At 48.3% G+C, this 25,691-nt stretch overlaps 1 protein-coding gene across 1 annotated transcript in view; it reads left to right on the top strand.

The window, feature by feature from the left end:
• The first annotated feature begins 1,518 nt into the window (after positions 1 to 1,518).
• KCNJ3 (potassium inwardly rectifying channel subfamily J member 3) overlaps positions 1,519 to 25,691 on the top strand; it is a 49,559-nt gene continuing 25,386 nt past the window's right edge. The window contains exons 1-2 of the mRNA XM_013369207.3: positions 1,519 to 2,359; positions 6,695 to 6,911. Coding sequence (XP_013224661.2) covers positions 1,682 to 2,359; positions 6,695 to 6,911 — 895 coding nt within the window. The 5' untranslated portion in view covers positions 1,519 to 1,681. The remainder of the gene's footprint in view (positions 2,360 to 6,694; positions 6,912 to 25,691) is intronic.

Below are 25,691 nucleotides of genomic sequence, written 5' to 3'. Positions count from 1 at the left end.
CCCTTTCTCTTTTATTATTTTTTAAAATAACTTTAAAATCCCCAGCGGCCAAGCATCCTCCATATCCTAGATACAATTTCCAGTTTGGTTGCTGTTGGTTTTATTATTATTATTATTAATTTTTTCTCTCGGTTTGAACATATGTACTTGTTGGTATTTTGGGGCTGACTTTCCCCAGCCTGGCTTGCAGGATCTCGCTGCTGTTTCCCCGTCTCTCGTCCTCCGGTGGCCGCTCTCCAGAATCTCTCATTCGCATCTTTTTGGAACGATGGCTGTGAGGACTGGACACAAAATCCCATTTGCACTCGTGTAATCGCCAAGTACAGCGATAATGATACGTTCCCAGTCCTGCTTCTGCTTTGCTTTTGTCTGCAAATGTCCATCGTGTGAGACTTTCTGATCACAACATCATTTTTGTTGACTTCTACCCAAGTTTCTCAGCCCCGGGTCCAGGTCTGTGCCATCCGGCTCCTCCTCCAAGCACAAAGCAGAGCAGGTTATTTTTAAAACACATATTTTCCATAAACCTGAGCTGATGAACCTCCTTTGATGCCTCACAGATAATTACCAGTCGGCTATTTGGTTTTTTGCCTGTGATCATCGCCCACGGAGAAGTCTGTAAGTGTCTCATTTACCCTTGTCAAACACAGGAGTTTGTTTTTCTTCTGCTCTTTACCTAAAACCTCTTTTGAAACTTACCCGCTATTTGTAGAGTTATTATAAATGGTTATTAGCAATTGAGAAATATGCAAATCCACCAATTTTTAAAACCCTCTATCCTAGTTACCTTGACCACGTAATCCAGAAATACCAAATGCGGAAAATGTTCCCTTAGATCGCCCAGCTTTTCCACAAACACATCAACAACATTTTTGAGATTCCTGTGTATTATTCCCACAGTTCAGTTGGCAGATATTTTGCTCTTACTAACATATATTTCGAAGCCCGTTAATGGTCTCTGCTGATGAGGGCTCTTCCTCATCCTTCTTGCTACTCTTAGCGGTTTTCTGCCAGTCACCGCGGGAAGGGATGCGACTGAAGGGTGGAAAAAATAAGACAAAACACGAAGGAGCCGGGGTGGCCCCTTCCCCTCCCGGCAGGTTCCGCGGGGACCGGGTGGGACACATAGCGCGGGGGAGGAGGAGGCGCGGAGGGAGATTTGGGGAGCGCGGCCGTGGGGAGGATGATGGGGGTGAGGAAGGTGATGGGGGTGAGGAAGGTGAGGAAGGCACTGAGGATGCGGAGGGCACGGGGCGGTGCGCGGGGCAGTGCGCAGGGGGGCGGAGCGCGGTGCAGAGCGCGGGGGGCGGAGTGGCACGGCGGTGCGCGGGTCGGTGCGGATCGGGGAGCGGAGGGGTGCGGGTAGGGCGGTGCGCGGGGACAGAGCGGAGCGCGGTGGGGCGCGCAGGGGGCGGTGCGCGGGGAGCGGAGCGGTGCGCGGGGGCGGAGCGGGAGGCGGTGCGCGGTGAGGTGCGCAGAGGGCGGTGCGCAGAGGGCGGTGCGCAGAGGGCGGTGCGCGGGGCGGTGCGGGAGGCGGGGGGTGCCCTACCCGGGGCCGCGCCGCCCCTGCCGCCGGCTCCGCGTGGGTGGCGGCCGCGCAGAGCGGAGGCTCCGCGCCCGCAGAGCGGCGGCGCCGGGCCGGGCTGTGCGCTGCGCGGGGCGGCGCGGAGCAGCGCGGAGCATGTCGGCGCTGCGGAGGAAGCTGGGGGACGAGTACCAGGTGGTGAGCACCTCGGCCAGCGGGGGGGGGCTGCCCCCGCCCCGGGCCGCCCCGCGGGGGAAGCGGCAGCGCTTCGTGGACAAGAACGGGCGGTGCAACGTGCAGCACGGGAACCTGGGCGGAGAGACCAGCCGGTACCTCTCGGACCTCTTCACCACGCTGGTGGACCTCAAGTGGCGCTGGAACCTCTTCATCTTCATCCTCACCTACACCGTGGCCTGGCTCTTCATGGCCTCCATGTGGTGGGTCATCGCCTACATGCGGGGGGACCTCAACAAGGCGCACGACGACAGCTACACCCCCTGCGTGGCCAACGTCTACAACTTCCCCTCTGCCTTCCTCTTCTTCATAGAGACTGAGGCCACCATCGGCTACGGCTACCGCTACATCACCGACAAGTGCCCAGAGGGCATCATCCTCTTCCTCTTCCAGTCCATCCTGGGCTCCATCGTGGACGCATTCCTCATCGGCTGCATGTTCATCAAGATGTCCCAGCCCAAGAAGAGGGCCGAGACGCTGATGTTCAGCGAGCACGCCGCTATCTCCATGCGGGACGGCAAACTCACCCTCATGTTCAGGGTGGGCAACCTCCGCAACAGCCACATGGTCTCGGCGCAGATCCGCTGCAAGCTGCTCAAGGTAGGTGCGGTGCCTTCCACGCTTGTCCTGCGGCCACCACCTGTCCCTTGGGGACATCCCACTGTCTCCATCCGCGTCCCCAACTCCGCGCTGCCCTGGGGCTGCCGATGCCTCCGTGTCACTGTGATGCTCTTCAAGCTCAGCCATCAGGCACCAGATTTACTCACAGCTGTGTGATTTACCGGCAGCCTGGTAGGATTCATCACCGGCTTTACATGCATATTTATGTATTTCTATAAAATGCTAGATCTCTCTGACAAGTGAATACTTGGTAGCTCAAATTCCTTGGTGTGGATTTTAAAAGAAAGCTGTTTGCCTTTCTGGTGTATTTCTTGGCTTCCATGCAATGGTGAGTCCAGTCAGGCAGAACTTTATTTATGTGGTGCATGAATTTCATGGAAAGCAGAATGCCTGGGTTAGACATTGAAAAATCGTGCTCGTAGCCCCGTCTGTCCAGGGAAAATTGAGTATTTGTTTGAGACTTGCTACAGTGGCTGCATATTCATAGGGGAGGTGAAATAAATGGGGTGGGTGGCAGGGGACGGCTCGGGTGACGCTTGATGCATGCAGAGCATCCCGCGGGTTTCTGTGGCTAGCAGGGCTGGGGGTGCTCGCAGGGACACGTGGGGACCCCTTTACCTCAGCGGGAGACCCCAGAGAACAGGCTGCCCGGCTTTCTTCCCTCTGGTGCCCCCAAGCAGGGATGTTCATCTCTCGTCTGTGGCGCCGGGAGCTGGCGAAGCACAAGTGCACGTTGCTCTGAGGCTTCTGGAGTTGTCGCGTTTTGGCCCAAAGACATGGTTCCGACGGGGGTTTTGCAGGCGGGATCATTGCTGAGTTGGGGGGGACTGCGGGACCCGCACCTCACCCTATACACTGGGGGAAATGGAATTTAAAGAGTCTCTGTGTTTTCCTTTCTCTCCTTCCTGCCGTGCCTGGGTGGTCACTGCGGCTGGGGACCAACATCGGGGCAGATGCTCCCGCTGCAGCCAACCTGGAGGCGTCTGTTCCCCTTCTGTTTTGAATAATCAGCTGGAACCTCAGTGAGGCTTTTCCCCGGTGTGAGCTATCGCTGGTTGTTTCCTCGGGTCAGGAGTTTAGATGGGTACATGGGATGACGTGCAATTAGCCTGGTAAGTAATCATCCCGTCTTTAGAGAGCACTGCTGTGACCCCTCCAGCTGCCAAAGCCATCCCGACCTGGGGGGAGGTCGGACTGTCACAATTAGCGCAGCTCTTTAATAGCATTAAAGAATCACAATGCGTCATTTCCATTACAAATTTTGAAATTGGCCCCTTTTTGTATCCAGAGGTGCCGCAAGGGGAATTTTAGAAGTTGGAGCGTGAAGCTTCAGTGTGGCTGCACAAGATTTCCCGAACTTGAAATGCGTGACAGGGTGCGTGTTCTTCATCGCTGGCGTGTGTCCTGCCGTGTGACGTCAGGGACGGGGCCGAGGGGTGAAGGTTTTGCAGGTGTGTACAGCACGTACATTCTGCATGGCCCCGTGTCTCCAGCGTTGCCCAGCCTGCAGGAGCTCTGCACACGGGCACTAGGAAACATGGAGAGATGGAGAAGGGCAATAATGGGCTAAAATGGGGCTTTTCTGGGCATACAGTTGTAGCTGGCTGCGTGCGTCCCCAACCAAATGCCTCTGCACGGTGCATCCTTTTGCTGCTGGGGGCAGCAGGGCATGGCCAGGCCTCTTGGCCACGAAAAACAGAGGGAAAAAGACAAAAAGCAAAAGGATTGCAGTGGGGCGAGCGATCTCTTCGACTGCCCGGCTTGCTTGAGCAGGGGGGAAATGCTGCTTTGGTTTTTCTGCTTTGGTTTGCATAGAACTTTCATTGCAGGATTATTGTAGAACGGGGTGGGCAGTTAAGTGTAGGGCTGCTCACAGATTTTTCTGCTAAAATGATTCTTTTTTGGTAAGAGGTTGTTCTGCTTGCACGTTCTATGTAAAATTGGAAACCCCAGTCCACTGTTTTTAATATATTTTTTTCCATGTTAATCTTAGACTATACTGGAGGAAAAAAACAAATACAAAGCCTTAGAAGTGGCAAGTTAGTGCAAAGACACAATCAGTATTATATTCACCTTTTATGTGAATCTCCAGGGCTGTAAAGAACTTGAGTGAAACGGAGGAGCCCTGTACTTCCCTCCCTACGTTGCACTGAGTCAGAAGAGCTGTTTCTTCTGACAAATGGATTGACTCAAATAGCCGAGGTTACAGCCCACGGCACCCCAGCAGCTGCTCCCCGCCTGGTTTTAACCACAGTATTCTCGGGGTGTGGGATGCCTGGTGGAAGCAATTCCCTCCCCCGAGCTGCCCCTTGCCCTGCTTCTGAGTGTTAGTGGGTGCTCTGCTTGTGTTTTTGTCGTTTTTACTGAAAAGTAGACTTCTCTCTGAAGAAAGAACAAACAAAGCCCCGCAGGCAGATTTATGCAGATGTGCTCTAGATGTTTCTTGGCTCCGATGTCTCTGTCTCAAACTGCGTGGTGTGTGCTGGGTCAGGGTAGCAGAGGCAGGTGTGATAAACCTGAATCTTCACACCCCAAAATTAAAGCGTGTTTCTCAGCGTGGAACTTCAGGGCAGCGAAACACACGATTGTTTTTTGGGGGATTAGATCTCCTTCAAACCCAGCCACCCTTCAGGGGAAACTCTAAAAATAGAAACCAAATCCTAAGCGAGGCGCATAATCCGGTTTTGCTCTGTCTGCTGCCTTTTGCTTTTCGGCTCCCAAGCGCTGCGACCCCCGTGCCGGGGTTTGGCCGTTCCCACACCCCTCGCATCATGAGGGAAATGGAAACAGAGGAAAAGCCGGGAAAATGTCACTTTTTCCTGTAAGCATAGTTGTTTTCCCATTAAAAAATAATCTTATTGCAAGTCAGCGATGTCGCTCAATGTGGGAAGTTTGACATCCGTTGAAAATGTAGGGGACGATGGAAACACGTCTCACGTAGCGGTTGATGGATACAGCAGTTTGCAAATCTTCTTTTTAAAGATCTGAATAGTAAATAATGGAAAACTCTATAATAAAAATGATGACCAGAAAGGGCTATAATGTTCTATTCCTGCCTATTCATCACGTGGGGAGAAGGAATGAGAAATGGGAATGAAAGCTGGGGAGGGAGCGTTGGGCAGGGATCGCAGTGTTCACGGAGCGGGGATGCCCAGCACCGCTTGCAGCGGGGCCATGAGCGCGGACTTTGAGGCTTTGGCTCCGGCTGTGATTGTACAGACCTGTTATAGAGCTGTTAAGTTGGGGTTTCTCGTGCCTTAGCGGGCGGCTCTAACTGAAGCAGTAACCGAGTCCCCTTCTCTGGGCTGCTTTGGGCAAAAGGGCCAAACCGTCCTGAAAACGTCCCCGGGGAGCTGTGTGCTCAGCTGGTTTGGGGCTGATTGGGTTGTTGTGAGGCAGCGCTGGGGATCTCTCTCTTATGGCAAAAGCAACTACTAACACTTTTTTTTGTGATAAATTAATGTACAAAGTACAATAAATTAATGTACAATAGGAGGGACGCTGGAGGTGGTTGTGAGCCCTTGTCTGCAGTTGCTGAGTCACAGCGTGGATTTGGTGAGGTTTTGGGTACCTCAAGGGGAGATGTCCCCTTGTCTGAGCCCCCAGCAGGGACCCTGGTTGGGTACACAGCTCTGGGCACACTGCGTGTGCAGAGCTGGGTGTGCAAGGACTGGGTGTGCAAGGGCTGAGTGTGCAGAGCTGGGTGTGTGTGCTCTGCAACTGCCTGAAAGGAGCTTGGAGCCAGGGGGGTCGGGCTCTGCTCCCCAGGAACAAGCGCCAGGAGCAGAGGAAATGGCCTCAAGTTGCCCAGGGGAGGTTGAGGTTGGATCTGGGGAACAATTTCTTCCCCAAAGGGCTGTGGGGCATTGGAACAGGCTGCCCAGGGCAGTGCTGGAGTCACCAGCCCTGGAGGGCTGGACAGACGGACATGAGGTTCTCAGGACATGGGGCAGTGCCAGCATTGGCACTAACTGTGTTTGGACTCAGTGATCTTGTGGGTCTTTTCCAACCAAGATGATTCTATGATTCTTCTCCTCCTGGGGGGTGATGCTGTGGCTCGGTGGCAGAGCCATCCTTCACGCCGGTGGCTGGTGTCCCACCAGTGCTCCTGTGTTTCAGTAAGATGTGTGCTAGAAATAATTCATCCCTATTCTGTGTAGCCAGCACTGGGCTTCCACCTGTTTCATGGCCAGGTGGCTGGACCAGGATTTGTCTCGTGTGCTGTCGGGGTGCGGGGTGCTGTCGGGGTGCGGGGATGCTGTCGGGATGCCTCAGTGATGGCCGCTCCAGTGATCATCTCTCTGTCTCTCCCAGTCCCGCCAGACCCCGGAGGGCGAGTTCCTCCCCCTGGATCAGCTGGAGTTGGACGTGGGCTTCAGCACAGGGGCCGACCAGCTTTTCCTCGTGTCCCCGCTCACCATCTGCCACGTGATCGACGCCAAGAGCCCCTTCTACGACCTGTCCCAGCGCAGCATGCAGACGGAGCAGTTTGAGATCGTCGTCATCCTGGAGGGCATCGTGGAGACCACGGGTGAGTAGAGAAAGCCAATGTTCCGCGAAGCAGATGTCACCCAGCGGGTCTTACCACCCACCTTTGAAAAATCAGGTGCTTCCGATTGCCCTTCAATCCAACAACACGGTCAAATTCTGCAAATACTTTGAGGCAGCCCGAGTCGTATTTTCCTACAAAGTGCAACTGCTGGAGTGATTTTTGGCAATGTGTCTGTTACCAAGGTGATGTGCCATCGGGGCCGAGAGATCTCTGTCAGGGATGCTGGGCCGTGTGGGGATGCAGGTGGGGCTGTGCTTGTTGTGCGTCACTGGCAGCGATGCTGCAGCCCCGGCAGATGCTCCCACAGCCCTCGCTTGGCTTCCCAGGCTGCTGGGGATACTCAGAATATCCGTGGTGTTTTTTTCTGGTCCATGTGCCAGTGTCCCCACATTTCTGTGCTGGGCGGCTTTGCCAGCACAGGGGTGACCTCCAGAGCATCGGGCTGTGATGTTCTGGTAGCCTGGTACTCATGGTGGGGAGTGAATCATCTGTGATGCTCAAGAGAAACTCCCTGATATTCCAAGAGAAACTCCCTGATATTCCAAGAGAAACTCCCTGATATTCCAAGAGAAACTCCCTGCTGTTAGCATAGCTGGCTCGTGTCAGGGTTTCAGGGCTGACATGCAGACCAGAGGACTCCGGGTTGTGCTTTTTTCCCCCCTAGTAGAACTGTTTTAAAACACAAATGATTGAAGAAAAGGAATTTTGTAAATAGCTCATTGGAATTTGAAAACAAAGTGGTGTGTTTGTAGACTTCTGAGGTTGTTCTGTAAATATTTCAGACTTAGGCATTATATACAGAATGAAAAAAAAGGTGGCGTTTTTTGGATCTGGAAAGCCTAACTCACATAAGCTTGCAAATTTTGTGACCTAGTTTTATAAGATGAGATGAATATTGGGTAAAATAGAGCAAACTGTGCTCTATCTTGATAAAACATGGAGGGATGAAAGGGTTTTAAAAATGTGAGTAGATGAGAGAGGAGGGGAGCACAGAGCTGGGCGGGAGGAGAACCGGGGTCAGGGCTGGTGAGAGAAGGTAAATACGAAGGTGGAGGTGCCGCCGGGGTGGGAAATAAACTCCAAACTACTCTAAACTGCAGCACTGTTGGTTTCCAGCAGGTAGTTTTTGCTGAGCCTGGCTCAAGTAAGGGAAACAAGACCAGAGGCGTGGGAAGGGGCAATCTCATCTGAAGGATGCCCTTGCTTTAGGAGATTGACACTTGGTAGGTCTAAAACTTGCAGGAAGTCAGGCCCCATGTCTCTATCCAGGTGCTCTTCCAGCAAATTCTGCAGTTTCTGCTTTCCAGCAGAGTCTCTAGTACAGATTCTACCTCCTCTGTTATTCACCTAAAAGCCAAAACACACTTGGCAAGACAGAGGTCTGGCTCTGGGAACACACAGTAACCTGTGTGCACAAACGTGTGTGGTTTGTGCTTACAAATGTACGTTATATAGCAAGAAAGATGGGCGAGTTTAATGTGGGATGTGTAGCTCTGCTAAGGTAAAGGGGATTTAATTCAGAGGCAGTTTTCTGAGGAGTTCAGAGGCGTGAGCGCTGGAGCTGGGCGGGCTGAAGGTCAGGAGACAACCTCATCCCTCCTAGTACATGTGCTACAAAATAACGGGTTTCTTCTCTTTGCAGAAATAATACATTGCAGAAATATTCCACCTGGGCTATCTCAGCTTACACTGTGCATCTGACACCCCACAGCAACCCCAGAATAGATGCAGTGATTCGAAGGGGATTGTTAGAAATATTACAACATAATTTGCAGCTTGCTCTGTTGGATGCTTTGTAGATAAAGCGGGTAGGAGACTCGGTCTGTGCTTTCTTCCTCCTGGGTGCGGGACATCACCGGCGCTCGTGTTGCCGCGTACATCGTGTCAGAACTGCGATACGGGTCTTAAACGTCTGCTGGCGTGGAAAGAACATCAATAACATGCAGGTGTTTGGAAACCAGGCTGCTGTTTTTGGCTAGGTGGAAAAATGATGCGCTTTTTTTTGGTCTTGTCTCAGAAAGTCAGTGTGTAGGTCATATGTTTGAAAAGGCTTTTGCAATGAGTGCTGATTGCGTGTGGCTGGAGAGTGATGATGGGACCGGGGATATCACAGGGCTGAGTCCTGTCTTAGGATGGGTTTCTCTTGCATCCCCGGGGTAAAATATAGTAGATATTTCCTACCTTTCCAAGCCTAGAAAGCTGCCTTTGTAGCAGCTGTTACCCTCCTATCAATTACTGTTTGAAAAAAGTCATGGTAGTTTTTTATCATTAAATTGAATTGGATTTTGAAAGTCGGAAGGCTGTGTTTCCGTGCTGGAGCACAATTAATATAGATGAATCTGTGTAATGATGAAGTCTTGGCATCTGGTTTCTTTGCAAAGGCAAGAGGTCCGGGAGCCAAGCTGAAGTGGGGCAGTGACGTGTGTCCCTTCCAGGGCATCTCCTGGGAGCCCCTTCCTGCCGGCTGTATTCTGAGTGTAAAACCGGACTCCAGCTCGCCTGTTTCCCTGTGCAAACTGTTCATCCCCCTCGTCTGTCATCATTCCTGGTGGGGACGTGTCCCCCAGCGCTGGCTGTGCCGCTTGGCTTCTGTGCCACGTCCCTGGCTTGAGAAGCGCTCCAGAGGAGCTGATAACATATAGCGCGGCTTCTGCACGCAGTCATCAAGCAACCTTAAAATACAGCCGGTTTTACAGCCAATTTTCTAAAGCTGCTGTCTTATTTTCCTTTTTTTGCTGTTTATTTTTGTGAAATGACTCGAAGAGCATCACTACCATGGAGATAGTTTTCCTACCCACGCTGTTTTCCCCCCCTGCCCGTCCTTTCCCTGAACCGCTGCAGGAGGGTCCTACCCTGAGTCTTCGCTGCTGGTAATTTGTAGCATATTTGACAGAAAATGCTTTGATATTCATCAAAGTTTTCAAGTTGCAGAGTTTAGAGGGAGAGCCGGTGCTTTCAGCCCACACTCCTGGTTTGTTTTTCAAGTGAATTATTCTCTGCGTCTGCCTGAAGAGCGCTGTGAAATTGTGCTCACATCTGCAGCATCCTTTGTAAAGAAGCGGGTTCCTCGCATGCCTCCCCCATGTCCTATGGAGATCTGCTGGTCGCGGCCTCACAAATTAGATAATAATAAATAATAAAATGTTTATTGCATGGAATAGTCTAGCACTTCTCATTTTCTGTTCGTACTGACATGACAAAAGTGGCATTTAATTTGGGACTGAATGAGACAGAAATACCTGTTAAAAAATAAACGCAGGCTTCTGGTTCAACAAAGGAGAAATAAGAGAGAACTCAAGTCACTGGAAGGATCAGTGGAGTGGGTTTGGGGCAAATCATCTGACTTTGCCATTTCCCGTGTTATTCCCATTCCTGTCCTCCAGTATCACCGCCTGGTGCAGGCCAGGGTGCAAGTGTCTTATTATACAAATAATAAAAAGTATTAGTGTGTATTGAGTATTTCTCACTCTAATATGGCCCTTGTATTTATAATAAATAGGGATTTAGGAGTCCTAATAGCATTTGGTTTGGTTCAGCTCTGTCTTCTGATAGGGACCTGGAGCTGCTCGGTTTCCTCCAGCAGGTGCTTATGAAGAGATTCTGTTTTCTTTAACTTTGTTTTCTGCTTTAATCAGTTGACTTTAGATATGTGATGTAACCAAGGGATTTAGAGAATCAGTAAATATATACAATAAATCTTGTTTTGACTGTCTGCAGGGACAGCGAAGATTTTTTGGAGAAGTCTAATTAGTTGTTTAAGCAGGATCTTCTTGCTTATAAATCCCACTTGGCTGATTAAAATCACCATTTCTGATGCCTCCTCTCATTAAATCATATAAAAATGATTTCTCATAGATGCCTCCCAACTTGATTAAGTTAAGTTACTGCCTCGTCACTGAAATTTTAATTTCTGGGAAGTATAAACATTTCTTTCTGCTCTTCTTACCCTTCTTAATTACAGCTGTTAGGTTGTTCAGATGATCCCCCATGGAAAGTGGGGAGGGAGGGAAGAGAACTGGGGTGTCCTGTCCCCACCAGACCCCTGGGGGTAACAAGGCTGAGAACCCACCTCCCTTTCCTAACCAGGACACAGCAGCAAAATATCTCAGCAGACAGCTGCTTTCTTATTTATTTTTATTTAGAAGATCATGGCCACAGATGCTTTAGGTGACCATGGGTGGCTCTGGACCCTCCACTCACCCCCCTGACCCACAGATCAGACTTCACTTGTGGGGAGGGCTCTGGGGTCGAACCGATTCCAGACCCCGGAGTTTTCCCTGGGAATGCTGGAGGATGCTCCATGTTGGCCCTGGCTTTTGGTTTATCTCCGTTATTGGAGGATGCTCCGCACTGGCTCTGGCCTTTGGTTTCTCTCCATTTTTGGAGAATGCTCTGCACTGGCTCTGGCCTTTGGTTTATCTCCGTTACTGGAGGATGCTCCATGTTGGCCCTGGCTTTTGGTTTATCTCCATTATTGGAGGATGCTCCACACTGGCTCTGGCCTTTGGTTTATCTCCATTATTGGAGGATGCTCCACACTGGCCCTGGCCTTTGGTTTATCTCCATTAGTGGAGGATGCTCCACACTGGCTCTGGCCTTTGGTTTATCTCCATTATTGGAGGATGCTCCACACTGGCCCTGGCCTTTGGTTTATCTCATTATTGGAGGATGCTCTGTGCTGGCTCTGGCCTTTGGTTTATCTCCATTTTTGGAGTGTCAGTCAGTGGTGGGAGAGTTTCCCAGCTGAGATGTTCAAATGTCTTTTCAGGATCTGAAGATGGTTGTGATTCATAAGGGTAATTGCTAATCACTTAGGATTATTTTTGATATATATATGTTCAACCCCTCCATTATTATGATAACATATAATTTTGAGGAACACTCAAAGCGTTTATTTTTCAAAACCTGTTGTCCTAATTTCACATTATTGTGATGGAGAACGTGAAGCTCCGTTGTCAGCAAACCTTCCTCGTGGTGTTCCTGGGGAGAACAAGTTTTGACTCTTAGGCTGGATTCGCCTTCTGGGCCTTCTCTGCCTGCATTTACCAGCCTTTTCCCGCTGCTGTATTATCCTGGGACTTACCAATAAGCTGCTGAAATGGCTAAAAAAAATGAACAGTTAGTAAGCACCTGAAATGTACAGAAACGTGGCAGGAGTGGTACATGCATCCATTTTCAAAACCTCATTAAATGTTATTTCTGAAACCTTTTAACATCATTTTCTGATTAAAGAAACCAAGCAGCCTGCCAGGCTTTTTAATTAAATAAATAGAGATGGAATCAAAGGCATATTCCACTCGTTTTACTTTCAAAAACATGAATAGCTTGAATTATGAAACTCTGGGTCTCCACAGGAAGGTTTCTCTGAGAAACACATACACAGGAATCGTTTCAGAGCTGAAACAACTTGAGTGAACAAGGAATTGTAACACAGATCTGAAAACTAATATGATTAGGTAATTTAGAATTGTTTTTCCTATGTGTTATTCTTTAGGTTGCTTGGCTTTAAAGAAACCCCGATACAAATTTAGCAATTTAAAAGGTGGAGCTTAAAATATATTTGTTCTGTTTTTGTATTATCATTCAGATTTGGGGGTTTTTTGTTTGCGTGTGGTTTTGTTTGGTTGGTTTTGTTTTTTTTGTTGTGTTTTTGGTTTTGGTTTTGTTTGTTTGTTGTTTGTTTTGCTGTGTTTTGTTTTGCAGATGTGGGTGGGAAGAGAGGAGAAAACTCAGGAGTTAATGGAGGAGCTAACGAGAATCAGAACATTGCATCACTTGGTAGCTGGTAGACATCATAAATTAGACCTTGTTCATCCTCTCGCTCTCCTCCACTGTCTTATGGTACATTCTGTGACCAGGTCTTGTTGGCCACAAGGTATCACCAATCTCGTTGTGTTAACAGGGCAGAAATTTGGATAGAGAGATAGGACAAGGAGCTCAAGGTCCAGGCAGACTCTTGACAGCCCTGTGCACACTGATGTTGCTCCACCGTGGATGGGTCCTTAGAATCATAGAATGTCCTGAGTTGGATGGGACCCAACAAGAATCATCAAGTCCAACCCCAGAATTCATACCTTGTTCGCTCTGGGGTTGCCCATCTGCACGAGGAAGGCACAAAGCCTTTGGTACCTTGGGTTTGGTGGTATATGGACCTGCACTTGTATCCTGGTGTTGGTTGTGGTCCTTGGCAGGGGGTGAGGGGAATAGGGGAGTCTTCACCTCTGCATCAGTGGGAGGTGACGGGGGTCTTGGGGAGCCCCAGGCGGCTTTCACCAGGGGTAACTGAGTGGCTGAATTTGCTTAGAAACCACCTCTCTGAACCACTTCTCTGCAAGATGTCAGAGTCACAAAGGGTTGAGGTCGGAAGGGACCTCTGGAGGACATCAGGTCCAACCCCTGTCTCAAGCAGCACCACTTAGACCCAGCTGCCCAGGACCACGTCCAGACGGCTTCTTAATATCCCCAAGGTGGGAAACTCCAATGCTGTTTCAGTGCTGAGACATCAGTAAGGTGTGTTAGATGGGAAGGCGACAGGAAAAGAACATTTCAGCAGTTCTACATAATGAAAGTGCTTTTTTTTTTTTTTAAAGCATAACCTAAATGTGATAAAATAGTCATTTAAAAATCTTGTGGTCTTAGCAGTTCAGCAAAACCTTTTTCCGGTGCTGCCGTTCTATAAAATCCATTAGTGGAAAAGCCAATATTTGTTGGTTGTGCAGGCACAGACATTTGTCACTGTCAGAGCGAGGATGTGCTGGAATCGGGACCTCCGGAGTCCCTCTGCCCCTGCTGCTCAGGTGCAGCGCAGCCGAAGGGCTCAGCTGGACCAATAAAAGGGTGAATAAAGCTTTTCTTTTAGTGCTAATGAGAAGTTTAAGGTTCTGGGAAAATGTAGCAAAAAGCATCTGGGTTCGCGTGCTCATTCTGAGGAGACACAACGGGGAGAGAACAGAACGGGTTTGGTCGCTGCAGCCCTTACGTAACTCTCGGCGTTGTATTTTGGATAATGCATCCCTCCTCCCACCTAAGGCAGCAATTCCCCAGCGGGCTGAATTTCACTGCATAAAGCCTTTGTGACTCTTTCTCCCCTTTTTTCCCCCCCTTAGATCTCTTTGGAGATGCAGGAGAGAAAAACGATAGTGGTTTTAATGTGGAGCTCTGCAGGAGCTTTCCTTTCACCATATATATAATCTGAATAACTGGTGATTCATCAGAAGTCATGTCTTTGCAAAAAATACTTGTTCACGCTTAATCAAACAGAATACATTCCCCTTGAACAAGCCTTCTTGTGCTGATCTTGTGCTGCGTGTGCTGGCGCTGACGGACCTTGTTCCATCAGTCTACGCATCTCGTTCAATTTTTACTGTGAATAAGTATCGGGCGGGCAAAGCATGAGCTGGTAATCTCTGGGGAAGTGACATGTGCAATCATCCAGAAAACTCTGGAGCACTAAAACTTGATCTCTGATATAAATCTGCACCATGCCTCCAGGAAATTGAATGTATATAAGGAGAAAAATATGAATATCTGGTTCTCCCTGAGCGTATGGGCTCCGTCCTTTCTGCAGCTGGAGCCGCGTGGGTTTGGTTTGGGGATACTGGGGGGCAGGACCCACTGTTGGGGGGCTGGAGGATGGTGTTGGGACACACCAAGCCCTGGCAGGTCGGAGAGCTGGTTGGGAATGTGCAGAAAGCAAAAAGGGCTTGAATTTGTGAGGGAGCAAGCGCGACGCGGTTGCAGGGCTGTTTGCTTTCTCCTGCTGCGGTGCCGGGCGGGAGCGATTCGCTCCCATGAACCCAGCAGTGGGCAGGGATGCGGGGATGCTGAGTGCTAAATATAGACCCGAATCGCCCCTCTCTGAGAAATTCATGAACGAATGAGGGAGCTCTGCAGTGCTCAAATTGTGCCGTTTCTCTCCTATGGCTTTTTCAGTTAATAAGCATACGTTGGAGGTCTTCAGTTAATTCTTGTCCTCTTACCATCGCTGCCTCTCCTGCCGAGTTCCATAAATGATTTAGTGACTTTTCGTATTTCTGGACAGAAAAAAAGCTTTGAGTACAGTAGCCCTGGTACTGGAGTCACAAGGATGTTGTTGATGTGCGAGATGGGCTGGAAGAGCCGTTGAACTCACGTGCACGTGTGGCTTGTGCCGGGAGCTGAATTTGAGCCCCAGGAATCCAAGGGACAGTTTATTTACCCAGGTCTGCAAGTGGGGCGTCCTAAATAAGATTCCTGCAAAACAGTGTGAACGAAGAATGAAAGCCCTCATCTGAGGATGGCTAATTTTGTCTTAATGCAGGAAGCGTTTTAATTGCTGTTGCGTTTTGAATGGCTGGTTTTGCCATGTGTCTGTTTTCTATAATAGCTCTTTCTGTGCTAGTTCTACCTGGGATTGCCCCCAAATCTCCGTTTGCATTGAATGACTTTGCCATTTAACCCTGCCCTGAGTGCAGCCCTCAAAAGGGCCATGGGGTTAAACCCTGTTTTTAAACCCCCGCCCCATTGGTCCCAGACACCCCCAAATCCCAGATGTGGTCACAGTAAAGGATGGAGGTGATCTTGCAGCAGGGACCACCGGAGACAGAGTTGGCAGCAGTCCTGGGGTTGGCAGCAAGGCCGTTGTCTTAAATGGAGTTTAATGGGAATTAAATGGAAAATATTTCGTTCTATATTGGTGCAGCAAATATATCCTTACTTCCAAGAGCTACACTTTTTAGCTATTTCTTCATATATTGCATCTTTCTCATATTTTCCTCTAGTTTGTTAATATTATTGTAAAATAGATTTTTAAAATCGTATTCTTGCGCAGTCCCGTTCTCTCCTATTCAGCAGCTCCATTCCTGCACCTTAGAAGGAAGTTAAGTCTGTTTGACCTGATTTGCTCTGACAAATGCATTTATTTGCCCTTGTTCGCTGCTGTCCCTCCGTGCAAATGAAGGGCAGTGGGTGTGTTGGGCACCATCAGCTTCCGAGGCAGCAGGGGAGCAATGGGGGTAAATCAGCAACAGCCTTAATGATGCTGAGGGGTGAAAAGCAGAGTTGGAAATACCAAGAGTTCCTGGTCCCCAGTTGGTACCCAGCTCTGGGAAACCCTTCTAGCGCGACTTGAGTTTGTAAGCCAGGCTTAATTAGCATTGCGTTGGTGCAGACCCAGGGGTTAGCGCAGTTTGTACTTTGCCGTGTTCCTTTCTTCCACATAATCAGAATTTTTATATTTTCAATATTAAAAAATTCCTTGTACCTTTTCATGACTTGGAAACTCCGAGGAGTCCCTGCTGAGCACCAGCATTCTTCGCTCTCCTTTCTATTAAATCTTTCTTGTTACAAACCCAAAGGTTTTTATTCTTTCGGCGGAGAATTCAACTCCAAAGGCATAATGTGCTCATTACTGAGCACTCTTTAGCTAGACCTACTAATCAAACCCTAACCCACGCACAGAAATAAGCACAGAACTGTTGTTTTCCCACCTTTCTGGTGGCTGTGAGGACTGTCCGTAGGAGCAAGGGGCTGCTGCAGGCGTGGGCTGCAGTGTGCCAGCAATTGCATCTGGATATGAATGAAAGACTTCAAAAAGACTCTGTAGGAGTTTCCAGGGTGCATCTGAACTGCTGAAGGTTTGCATGTGTTCCCAAGAAGAAAATAAGCGGTCATTAACTGGGACTTTCCTTTCTCTTTAACTTGTGCGTAATCACTTATGTGGACTTTTGAAACTTGTTACACAATTTATTCTATAGAAATGACTGAAGTGGCAATATTTCACAGTCCCTCCCAAGGCTGTTGATGACACAAAGGCACTGGGATGAGATTTGACTCTTAGAGAGTCTCTCGCTGCTTTTTTATGCTTATCATGTCGTGTTTATTGACTGGTACTGGACCAGACCATAGGTTGATAGTGTAGTATAATAAATGCAGTATGTGAGTATGTATAAGTAATAGAGGTGTAACCGTGACATTTAGTAACTTCGGTCCTGCAGAGCAGGTGGAGCTGGAGGAGCAGACCCGTGTGACCTTTCGCCAAGAAGATGCTTTTTAATGTATGTCAGGGCTGCGGGTTGGAATGTGGAGCAGAGAACAGCTGTGCTGTTGAACATCTGGTGAAGCACCACGGTAGAAGCTCTTGGGAAGATGTAATTCTTTCCTTAGGTACAGAGAAGCATTTTCTTTCTTCATTTCCATCGCTGCAGCCAAGTCCCTTAAAACTCACTCTGTTTCAAGTTGTTTCTCGTAGTGAAACCTTGATAGTGAAACTATACTAACTCAAAAAAAAAAATTCAGGAGAGAGAAAAGAGGAGGTTTTTCTTTTTTCTTTTTACTCCATGTATGGTTTCAGATGTTGTTGCATATATGCCAGTCCTGTCCACATCCATCACCAGGGTGGATGGGGGTGTTTGTGTTTGCCAGCACAGGCACTGCTGGATATCTGGGTGCTGCTCACACCCAGCACACCTGGCGTTTCTCATCATGTCACTGACAATCAAAATCTGAGTCCCCTGAGATGCCTGAAGTTACCAAGCTGTTCTGAAGGACCACCCAGCAACCCGTATTCTCACCATTGGTGTCATGGCTTGTTGCAGTTGGAAAGGCATCTTAATAAAGCCCCAAGACTCTCTTGCTTTCAAATAACTCATTTGAGTATCAGTGAGAATTCAGCTTCCAGGACAAGCAGGAAGAAGATTTGTGGTACCAATTAAACCCAATTGTATAGCAGATTGTTAATAGAGACTTCTCTGAACATATTGATAATGTATCTTGCATAAAGCATTCAGTGATATATTCTATGTATGTATCTTAAGTTCTGCTTTAGGTAGAGAAAGGTTATTTGGTGGCAAAACACATATCCAATATCTAAGGTTTGTTTCATTCTGGGGAAAAAAATGAAATAAGTAGCTGCACTTTATGCTTTTAAAACTTAACGTGAGCTCCTCCCAACTTGAGATATTAAATGAAATATATTTATATAAGGCTGTGTCCTGGCTGGTGGGAAGGATGGAGGAATGAGTCCTGTGAGATGAGGGAGGAGGGGACGAAGGGCAGGCACAGACAATGGAATTAAACTCCTTAAACTTAGTTAAGATAAAGAATTGTCTGCTGACTCTGTTTCTGGTTGGGCTGCATTTTATTAATCATGGACTTGCTTGTGTTGGTTGCTCTGGAGAACAAGGACCAGCGCAGTGCTTCCCTTGAGCTGTAGCATCCCAGCAGGACGGTGGGTCTGGGGCATCCCTTGGGTGACACCATCGACCAGATTGGGGCCTGTGGCCCATTTGTCTCTGTTCAGAGTGAAATGAGTCCCGAGAACTGCCCTGTTAGGAAAAGAAGGTGCTTCTCATTGGGAAGGAAGGTGTGACATGCAAGTGAGAAATAAAATCTGCATCCTACACGTCCTGTATTGATGTTGGAATTCAATGTGGAAACTGTTTCAGTGTAGGAAACCATGGGCTCACAGAGGAAAAGGAGAAATACCTCTTTGAGATCCATGTCTGGAAAAGAAAAGTACTGAGCGTTTCCTGATCACTGCTGGGAAATGAGGAGAGATTTACTGTGCTGTCTTGGAAAACGAGAACTTTGTCTCAAAAATTCCGTCTCTTAGGTTGAGGTTGCAATTATTTCTGTATATTTAACAGTCTTCCTGGGCCATTGGTAACATTTCCACAGCCTGGTTGGACAAGGCAGGTTTCCCTCCAGTCCCCAGGAAAGCCAAAACTCGGCACGAGCAGCACCGAGCGCTGTGGTACCCAACACGTGTGCCTTTGCTGGTTTAATGCAGCGTTGCTCTCCACCATTAAGAACTGGTTCCAAGAAGAGGGATTTGTGGTGTTTGTGGCAAAGGGAAGGTTTGCGGTTGGTGTTTATACACCTGCTGGTTTGGTTCCCTTTAAGGTGCATCCCAGAGCATCCACCTTCCTAAAGCAACGTTATCTGGAAATGAACCTGAACGTTGCCCATCCTGGCTTTGGTGTCTCACTCTGACTACACAAAAGATGCCTTATCTGCTTTCTTTTCTCAACCCGTGGGTTTGGCAGCAGCAGAGCTGGCAGGGTCCTCATGGCAGTGAGTTGTGCACGTTTTTTTCTGTTTCTTGCCAAGCCTTGGTGAGGAAACAAGAAAATAAAAAGGAGTATCTTCAGTTTTAGGGGATGCGGCTCACTGGATATTTGGAAAGGGAAATCCCCAAGCCGAGGGCCCGAGATGGCCCGTGGCAGCTCTTGGCATCGGGGATGCTCAGGGGTTGGGGCAGAGCTCCAAGTGTCATTAAAGGTGCTTTTACCTTCAGGAGCGCTGGAGCGGGGCAGGCGCTGGAGCTGCTGCCTCCAGCCGTGACTGCACTGGCAGTCCGGCCCACGCGGGAGCTGTGCCTCGTATGGAAACCTCAGTAACCGTTACGCTCTTTCCATTTATAAATACCCACATGGCCTTTCCTTTTGCAGCTTAATATATGGTGTTCTGGATTTTTACATAGCTGGTGGGAGGCAGGAATTTATTTTGGTTTGCAGTTTTTGTATTGAAGTCTTAGCCATTATTTTTGTGCAGCAGCTTATTTCCCCTCCTTCGTGAACACATCAGATCAGCTGCCAATGCAGACTTTCCCTGGATGGTTATCCTCAATAAATTATTAATGATATTGTCAGTGTTTTTTGTCAGCAGCCAATTGATACCTCTTAAGTATTATTTATTTATTGTTTAAATAATACTCATCAGGATACCTGCCTCTGGCAGATGTTCTGTCTGCATCAGACCTGGAAGAAATGCCCAGCTGGGCTCTCCATGGATACCTGTTCCTTGTCCTGGATACCTTTGTGCTCGCTAGTCTTTATTTAGAGCACGACACAAAGGGAGGGGTTCACTCATACTCCAGCTCACAGCAGCTCCCCCTTGGTGGTTTCTCATGCACTGACTCTCCTGAGGGATCATAGGTTGCAATCCAAGAAAAAACAATTAAATACTGCTGCAACCTCTCCCATCAGTGTTCTGCAAGCCTGACAACAGGCCCCTTCTAATATCATTTCTGTGTTCAGAGTGCTGAAGGACACTTATATTTTCCTGGGTTTTGCTTGCTCTGGAATAATGAGATTTACTGGGCTGTTTTGATGGGCTGAGACATGTATTTCTTGGGGAAGAGCCCGTCTGGGCAGTGGGATGCAAAGGGCTTTTTCTGCCTACAACTAGAAATCCTATTTATGGGAAAGCTCTCCTCATTGGAAACCGGCATGCTGGATTTGTCATTGGTGTAGAGTTTGCTTGTCAAGCCCAAACTCGTAATTGTTGAGTGAACAGCGTGTTTAGATGAGGTTTTACAGTTGCACGAGGCGCAGCGGAGCTCTGGTTCCGTGTGAGCGTCCGCACGGGGAGGGATGCGGCGCCTCAGCATCGCGCTGCTGCGCTCTATGCGCCCATTTGAGAGACCATAGCTGACAGTTTCTGCCCCAAAACCCCTCTGCTGGGGAGCAAGCAGGTGGCACAAGCCCTTCCCTGGGTGGAAAACCCCAGCACTGCATTTCCAAACACCTTAAATGCCTTCCGCCAGGCAATTAGTGTAATCACGGAGCTGCAACGCTTGCCTTGGCAAGTCATCCTCTCTCCTTCCTCGTGGTTGACTTCTCTGTTTCTGCTGCCTTTGGGAAGTTTTGGGGAGCAGCCGTGTGGAGCATCACTTACATCCCATAGCGAATCCAGCAAACAACCCATGTCCAACACCTTCCAGCAACCCGTAACTCGGTAACAAAACTTGGGGGTTCATTGGTGGAGGAAGAAGCTCGACAAGGGTTTGTTCTTTCACTCACAAGGGATAATTTGCAGCCCACTGCTGCTGCTTTGTACCAGCCGCAGGACTTGCAGTTTTATGGGTGAAATACAACAGTATTATTTTCTCTTTAAAGCCCTGTTATGTGTCTGCCTTTTCTTTTTCCTGCCAGGCCAAGGTGATATTGAGGCTGAAGAGGCAGCTGCTTTAACTGTGTGCATTAAGAAAAAACCTGCACTAAGTGCTACTTTTAACTGACTAAATGACAATGAAATTGCTTGGCAGGAAAAAGTCCATTGTGAGTGAGATGCTGTGATGTTTCAGGAGAGCACTGGGGAGAAAGGCATTCAAAATATCATAAGGAGCTCCTGAATGTTATGGAGAGGAAAAATGTGTTTGAGCTGAAAACACACCAGAGGTCCTTCCAGGTTTGGGGTGTGGGGAGCAGCCCCAGGCACTGGCCTTTTGGGGGCTGTTATACCTGCTGGGGGCTGCTCCTCCTGCCTCCTTTCCTTGCCCATTCGTGTTGGCTTTGTGAGGGCGCAGCTAGAGAAGCAAGTGATGATGGGGGACATCTATGTGTCCGCAGGATGGGGCAGGCTGCATCCCTTCATCCCTGCCTCCCTGCATCCCTGCCTCCCGCATCCCTGCATCCCATCATCTTTTCATCTTTTAATCCCTGCATCCCTTCATCCCATCCTTTCATTCATTCCCTTTGTCTTTTCATGCTTCTATCACTTCATGCCTCCATCCCTCCTTCCATCCATCCCTCCATCCCTTCCTCCCATCCCCACATCCCTTCACCCCCCATCCCCTCATCCCATCCCTGCATCCCTGCATCCCTTCATCTCATCCTTTCATCTTTTCATCCCTGTATCCCATCCCTGCATCCCTGCAGGTGCGATGCTCCTGGGGCAGGTGGGATGTAGCCCCTGCTCCAGCCCACCCGCTGGCTCTCCGCACCTTACGGGGACACAGTTTGACTGAGTTATTTAGCACTGATCTGGCACTGGAGGCATCCAATAAAGATAATTGTCTTGGCTTGTTATACTGAATGAATCTTGAAGTCCAAAATAAATCCATTAGCAAATGTGATGGGGTTAAAATGTTAATGCATTACTGATAAATGGCAACCTACAGCTGCAGGAAAAGTTTATTAAAAAAGAAATTGAAGGGAAAGGAAGGTGAAAAAATGGCACCTGATATTGTGTCCGCAGTTCTCTGCTTCCAGTTATTTATTACTTTCAAGTCAATTAACTGCTAAGACTGGAATTTGTCATGCTTGGTCATTGCTTGGAGGAAAATATATTTTGGCAAGTTGGTAGATTAAAGAAATATTTGCATTTTGGGGGTTATGGTACACAGCTGCACGTTCCTGCCGGTACCGGTGGCTCTCGCGGCACGCAGGGAGCAGAAATACAGCACGAGGGGGAGAATTAGCGTTGACTAAAGGTATTTTTCCCTTGATCTGACCTGATTACCATCTCCTGTCACGTATGACTTGTTTAAGAGTTTCTGAATTGTCTGAGCATCCCTATGTACTGAGGAGCCTCTAATTTCCAATGTATTTCTGGGGAAAGATGTTTAGGAGCTCATGGCATTTACCCCAAGAGTCCCAGAAAGTTTCCATTTCCTTAAAAAAATTGTCTGATATCTAACAATTAATTTCTTAGTGAGGAACAGCCTTGCCTGTTGTTTGATATTCAGTGTCCCAAGTGTCGATGGCTTTTGATAGGAATTATTGATGCGGATTACTTATGTAAATGCAATATAATGTGGCACCGTTGTGTGCTCTGCTCAGGTAACAGCTCATGTTGCTGCCGGCCAGCTATTTATTGAGGGGCTTTATGCAATATATTGATTTTTGGGAGATAAATATGCAATGTGCCAAGCCATTGCCCAGGTGATGCATGACTGTCGGGGCTTCAGAGTGGTCTTTGATCATTGTACTGTAAGTGCTGCGTTCAAACCCATCGATAAACACAGTGATCAGGTAACTGATGTGCCATTAGGTCTCTGCTCTGTTTTTTGCCAGCTAACTACAGCAATTGTCCGCAGCATCGAGGGGAGGACGGAGCAGCCCTGTGCTGCTCAGGGGTGGTTTGTCACAAAGGTATTAAATTGCTCTTGGCGTTTATTAGCAAAAGTCAACAGTTGTGCTTTGTTGGGGAATTTGGGAAGTTGGTTTGGATCTGATCATCTTCTTTGCATCTTTGGCTGGGCTGGGGTCTCGCCACCCTCATTGCAAAACGTTTACGGGAGAGCTGTGGGGGTTATTTTCTCCCTGGTAGCAGTGGGAGATGGTTTGAACACCCACCCTGGCTGGCTGCTGGAACGGACACGTCTCCAGCACGGGGATTTGACACTAAAATACTGCAAAACAGATTAAAAATCAGCATTTTGGGTTTTCCCCAACAAATCCTTTCAAGTATGTACTAATTGCCTTTATTTCTTTATCAGCTCTCCCAAATGTCACTGTCCAGAACTCCTCAGCCAGCTCTGTATTGTGAATCACAGAATCATTTGGTTGGAACTGTCGGTAAATCGTATCCCTGCAAACCTCGGGACTGATGCTCCTGAGCTTTTCTTTGCAAGAGGTGCCTGGACTTAATGCTTAAACTACCAATATCTGTGCTTGGACACAGGATAACCAGACGCTTTATTAGTGTTTTGTGTATTGGGGAACGCTACAGTCATGTAAACACACAGTGCTGGTGGCCAGGGTCTTATCATCTTTGTCATACAATGGTTCCTGTAATCTTTATTATTTTTTGACAAAAACTGAGCTCAAGGAATCCTTCTAGGAAAGAAAAGAAATAAATCTCTAGTGCAAGGAAGGATTTTAACACAATGGGCAGGGCAGACGCGTAAAGCAAATGCAGAAGCTGAATGAAGAGCGGATAATTTCCAGCCCAGGACTGCAGCGTCTGGCACCGTCTCCCACAGATAACACACCGAACCAGCTCCAGCCCCACAATCAATACATCTCCTAGTAAATAGACTTCAGAGGCTGTTTCCCTGTCTGGTGGCAAAATTGCTTTGTTTTTTGGGGGTGTTTTTGTTTTGTTCTGCCAGCACCAAATGTGCTTGCAGAATTTGTGTATTGACAGAAAGTCAACTCCCTGGCATAGTTAAGACTTAAAAAAAAATGCACATGATATGCATTAAATATCACTTGCAATTACAAGAATGCATGTGTTGGTGTCAAGTGTGACATGTACTGAGATTTTTGCAGCCACATGTAAGGTCCTCAGGCCACCACTGTCCCCCCTGGGCAGCACCCGCAGGGTCCCTGCTTGTGGGACACAGCTCAGTGATGGAAGAGAAATACACCTAAATATACTGAAGGCTAACAGGGGATGCTGATTAGCAAATCTGTCTGTATTTGGTTTTAATATGAATCACCTGCCATTGGCTCTGCCCCTGTGGAACAAGAAGGGCTTCTGCTTGCTTCAAAAAAACTTTAAAAAGTAATGACCTATGGTTGAGCAAGTGATGTAAAAAGCCTGCTTACCCATTAAAAAGGCAACAGGTTAAAAAAGTAAGCACCTCCTTAAATCATTTCCCAGCACAAGCACCACCTGAAATAGGTAATTTTGGCAATGAGATGGTGCTTTGAACTGCAGAAGAAGTGCTGGGCTGGACTGGAGGCAAAGTAATACGGGTGGATGGCAGTGGGGGCTGTAAAAACACCTGAAACATGGTCAGGATGTCTGGGAGGGGTGAGTGTTGGGGTGCAGGGATTTGCTTTTCTGGGATGAGGAATGATTTTGGGGTGATTCTGGCACTGCTGCTGCGGGAGGTGCTGTCTGCATCCCTCCCATGGGCAGCAAGTGGAGCGATGGCTCTGAGATGCTGGGGATCCCACGGCTGTGCCCCAGTCCCATTGGGAACTGCCACGGGCTTAATTTGTGCAGGTCTAAGTAAAGATAACACAGAAATGCAGGAGGAAATATAGCGAAAATGTGGTGGCCTCTCGGAGCAGTGGTTTTTCTAACGAGATTTCCTCGGCTCCTCATTAAGATATCGATCGGTGTCTGCGGTGGGATAATTCAGGACAGAGCCGAGCGCTCCCGTCTCCTGCAGAAACAACCAGGGACCCGGCGTGACTAATTGCGTGTGATTAACGACACGTGTTCGCCACCGCGTCCAACGAGGCTGCGTTGTGTTCAGGTCTTTCAGTCTTCCTTCTGCCCATGGCTGTTGGACATCTTGCGATTTTGTGTTGTAAAGGGCAAAACCACGATGCTTTTCCTGCCTTCCGTGGTGTTTCTAACATTGGGCGGATGGGGGTTCCTGGCTGGGTGCGGCTTCTGGGGCTGGAATAACTAAAAGTTGGAACAACTTTAACATTAAAATTACAACCTCAGAGAACATGAGGGTGCAAGGGTAATAAAGATGACACCTGGACGGAGCTGTGAATTAATAATGTGGGTTTTTTGGGCGCTGAATTTGGTTCTCTTCCCACGTGGAGAGTTGCAGACCCGTGTTCCAGCCCATCGGGCTCTTTGTGCTGGTCACCCCAATTCCACCTTTGCTGTAATCTCAGTTCCCGCATTAAAAACCACATTTTCCCCAAGTTCATGGCTGCAGCGATGGATGCTGTAACAGCACTGAAAGCACAGGGTCTCTCATTTAGGAGCCATTACCCTGGATAACATGCAGTAAAGAGGCCAAAATTGGTCCAGCGGTGACCCAGCTGTAAGTCCGTGTGCAGCTGTGGTGAGCCCGAGAGAGAATAAGCATTCGTGAGTTATCAAAGAAATAGAGAGCCACACAAAACTCGGTCCAAATTTCAGTAATTACCGAGAAATAACAAGATACATTAGAAGATTTTGTGAAAAGTCAACTACTTTTGCTTTGTTATTCTTACGGCTAAGGATGTGACAGAGAAGGCTTTAATTTTGAATATTGTGATTTTTTAAGATGTGGGGGAGAGGTGGATGTCCCACTGAATTGTCCCCGGTTCCTGCAGTGTCTTTAGGCACAGAATGTCCAAAGGAGGGGCTGGTGCGAGG

Source organism: Columba livia, chromosome 7 (assembly GCF_036013475.1).
Source record: "Columba livia isolate bColLiv1 breed racing homer chromosome 7, bColLiv1.pat.W.v2, whole genome shotgun sequence".
NCBI lineage: Eukaryota > Metazoa > Chordata > Aves > Columbiformes > Columbidae > Columba > Columba livia.
The sequence above is the reverse complement of the archived record's forward strand: the minus strand, read 5'-3'. Positions and strand labels throughout refer to the sequence as shown.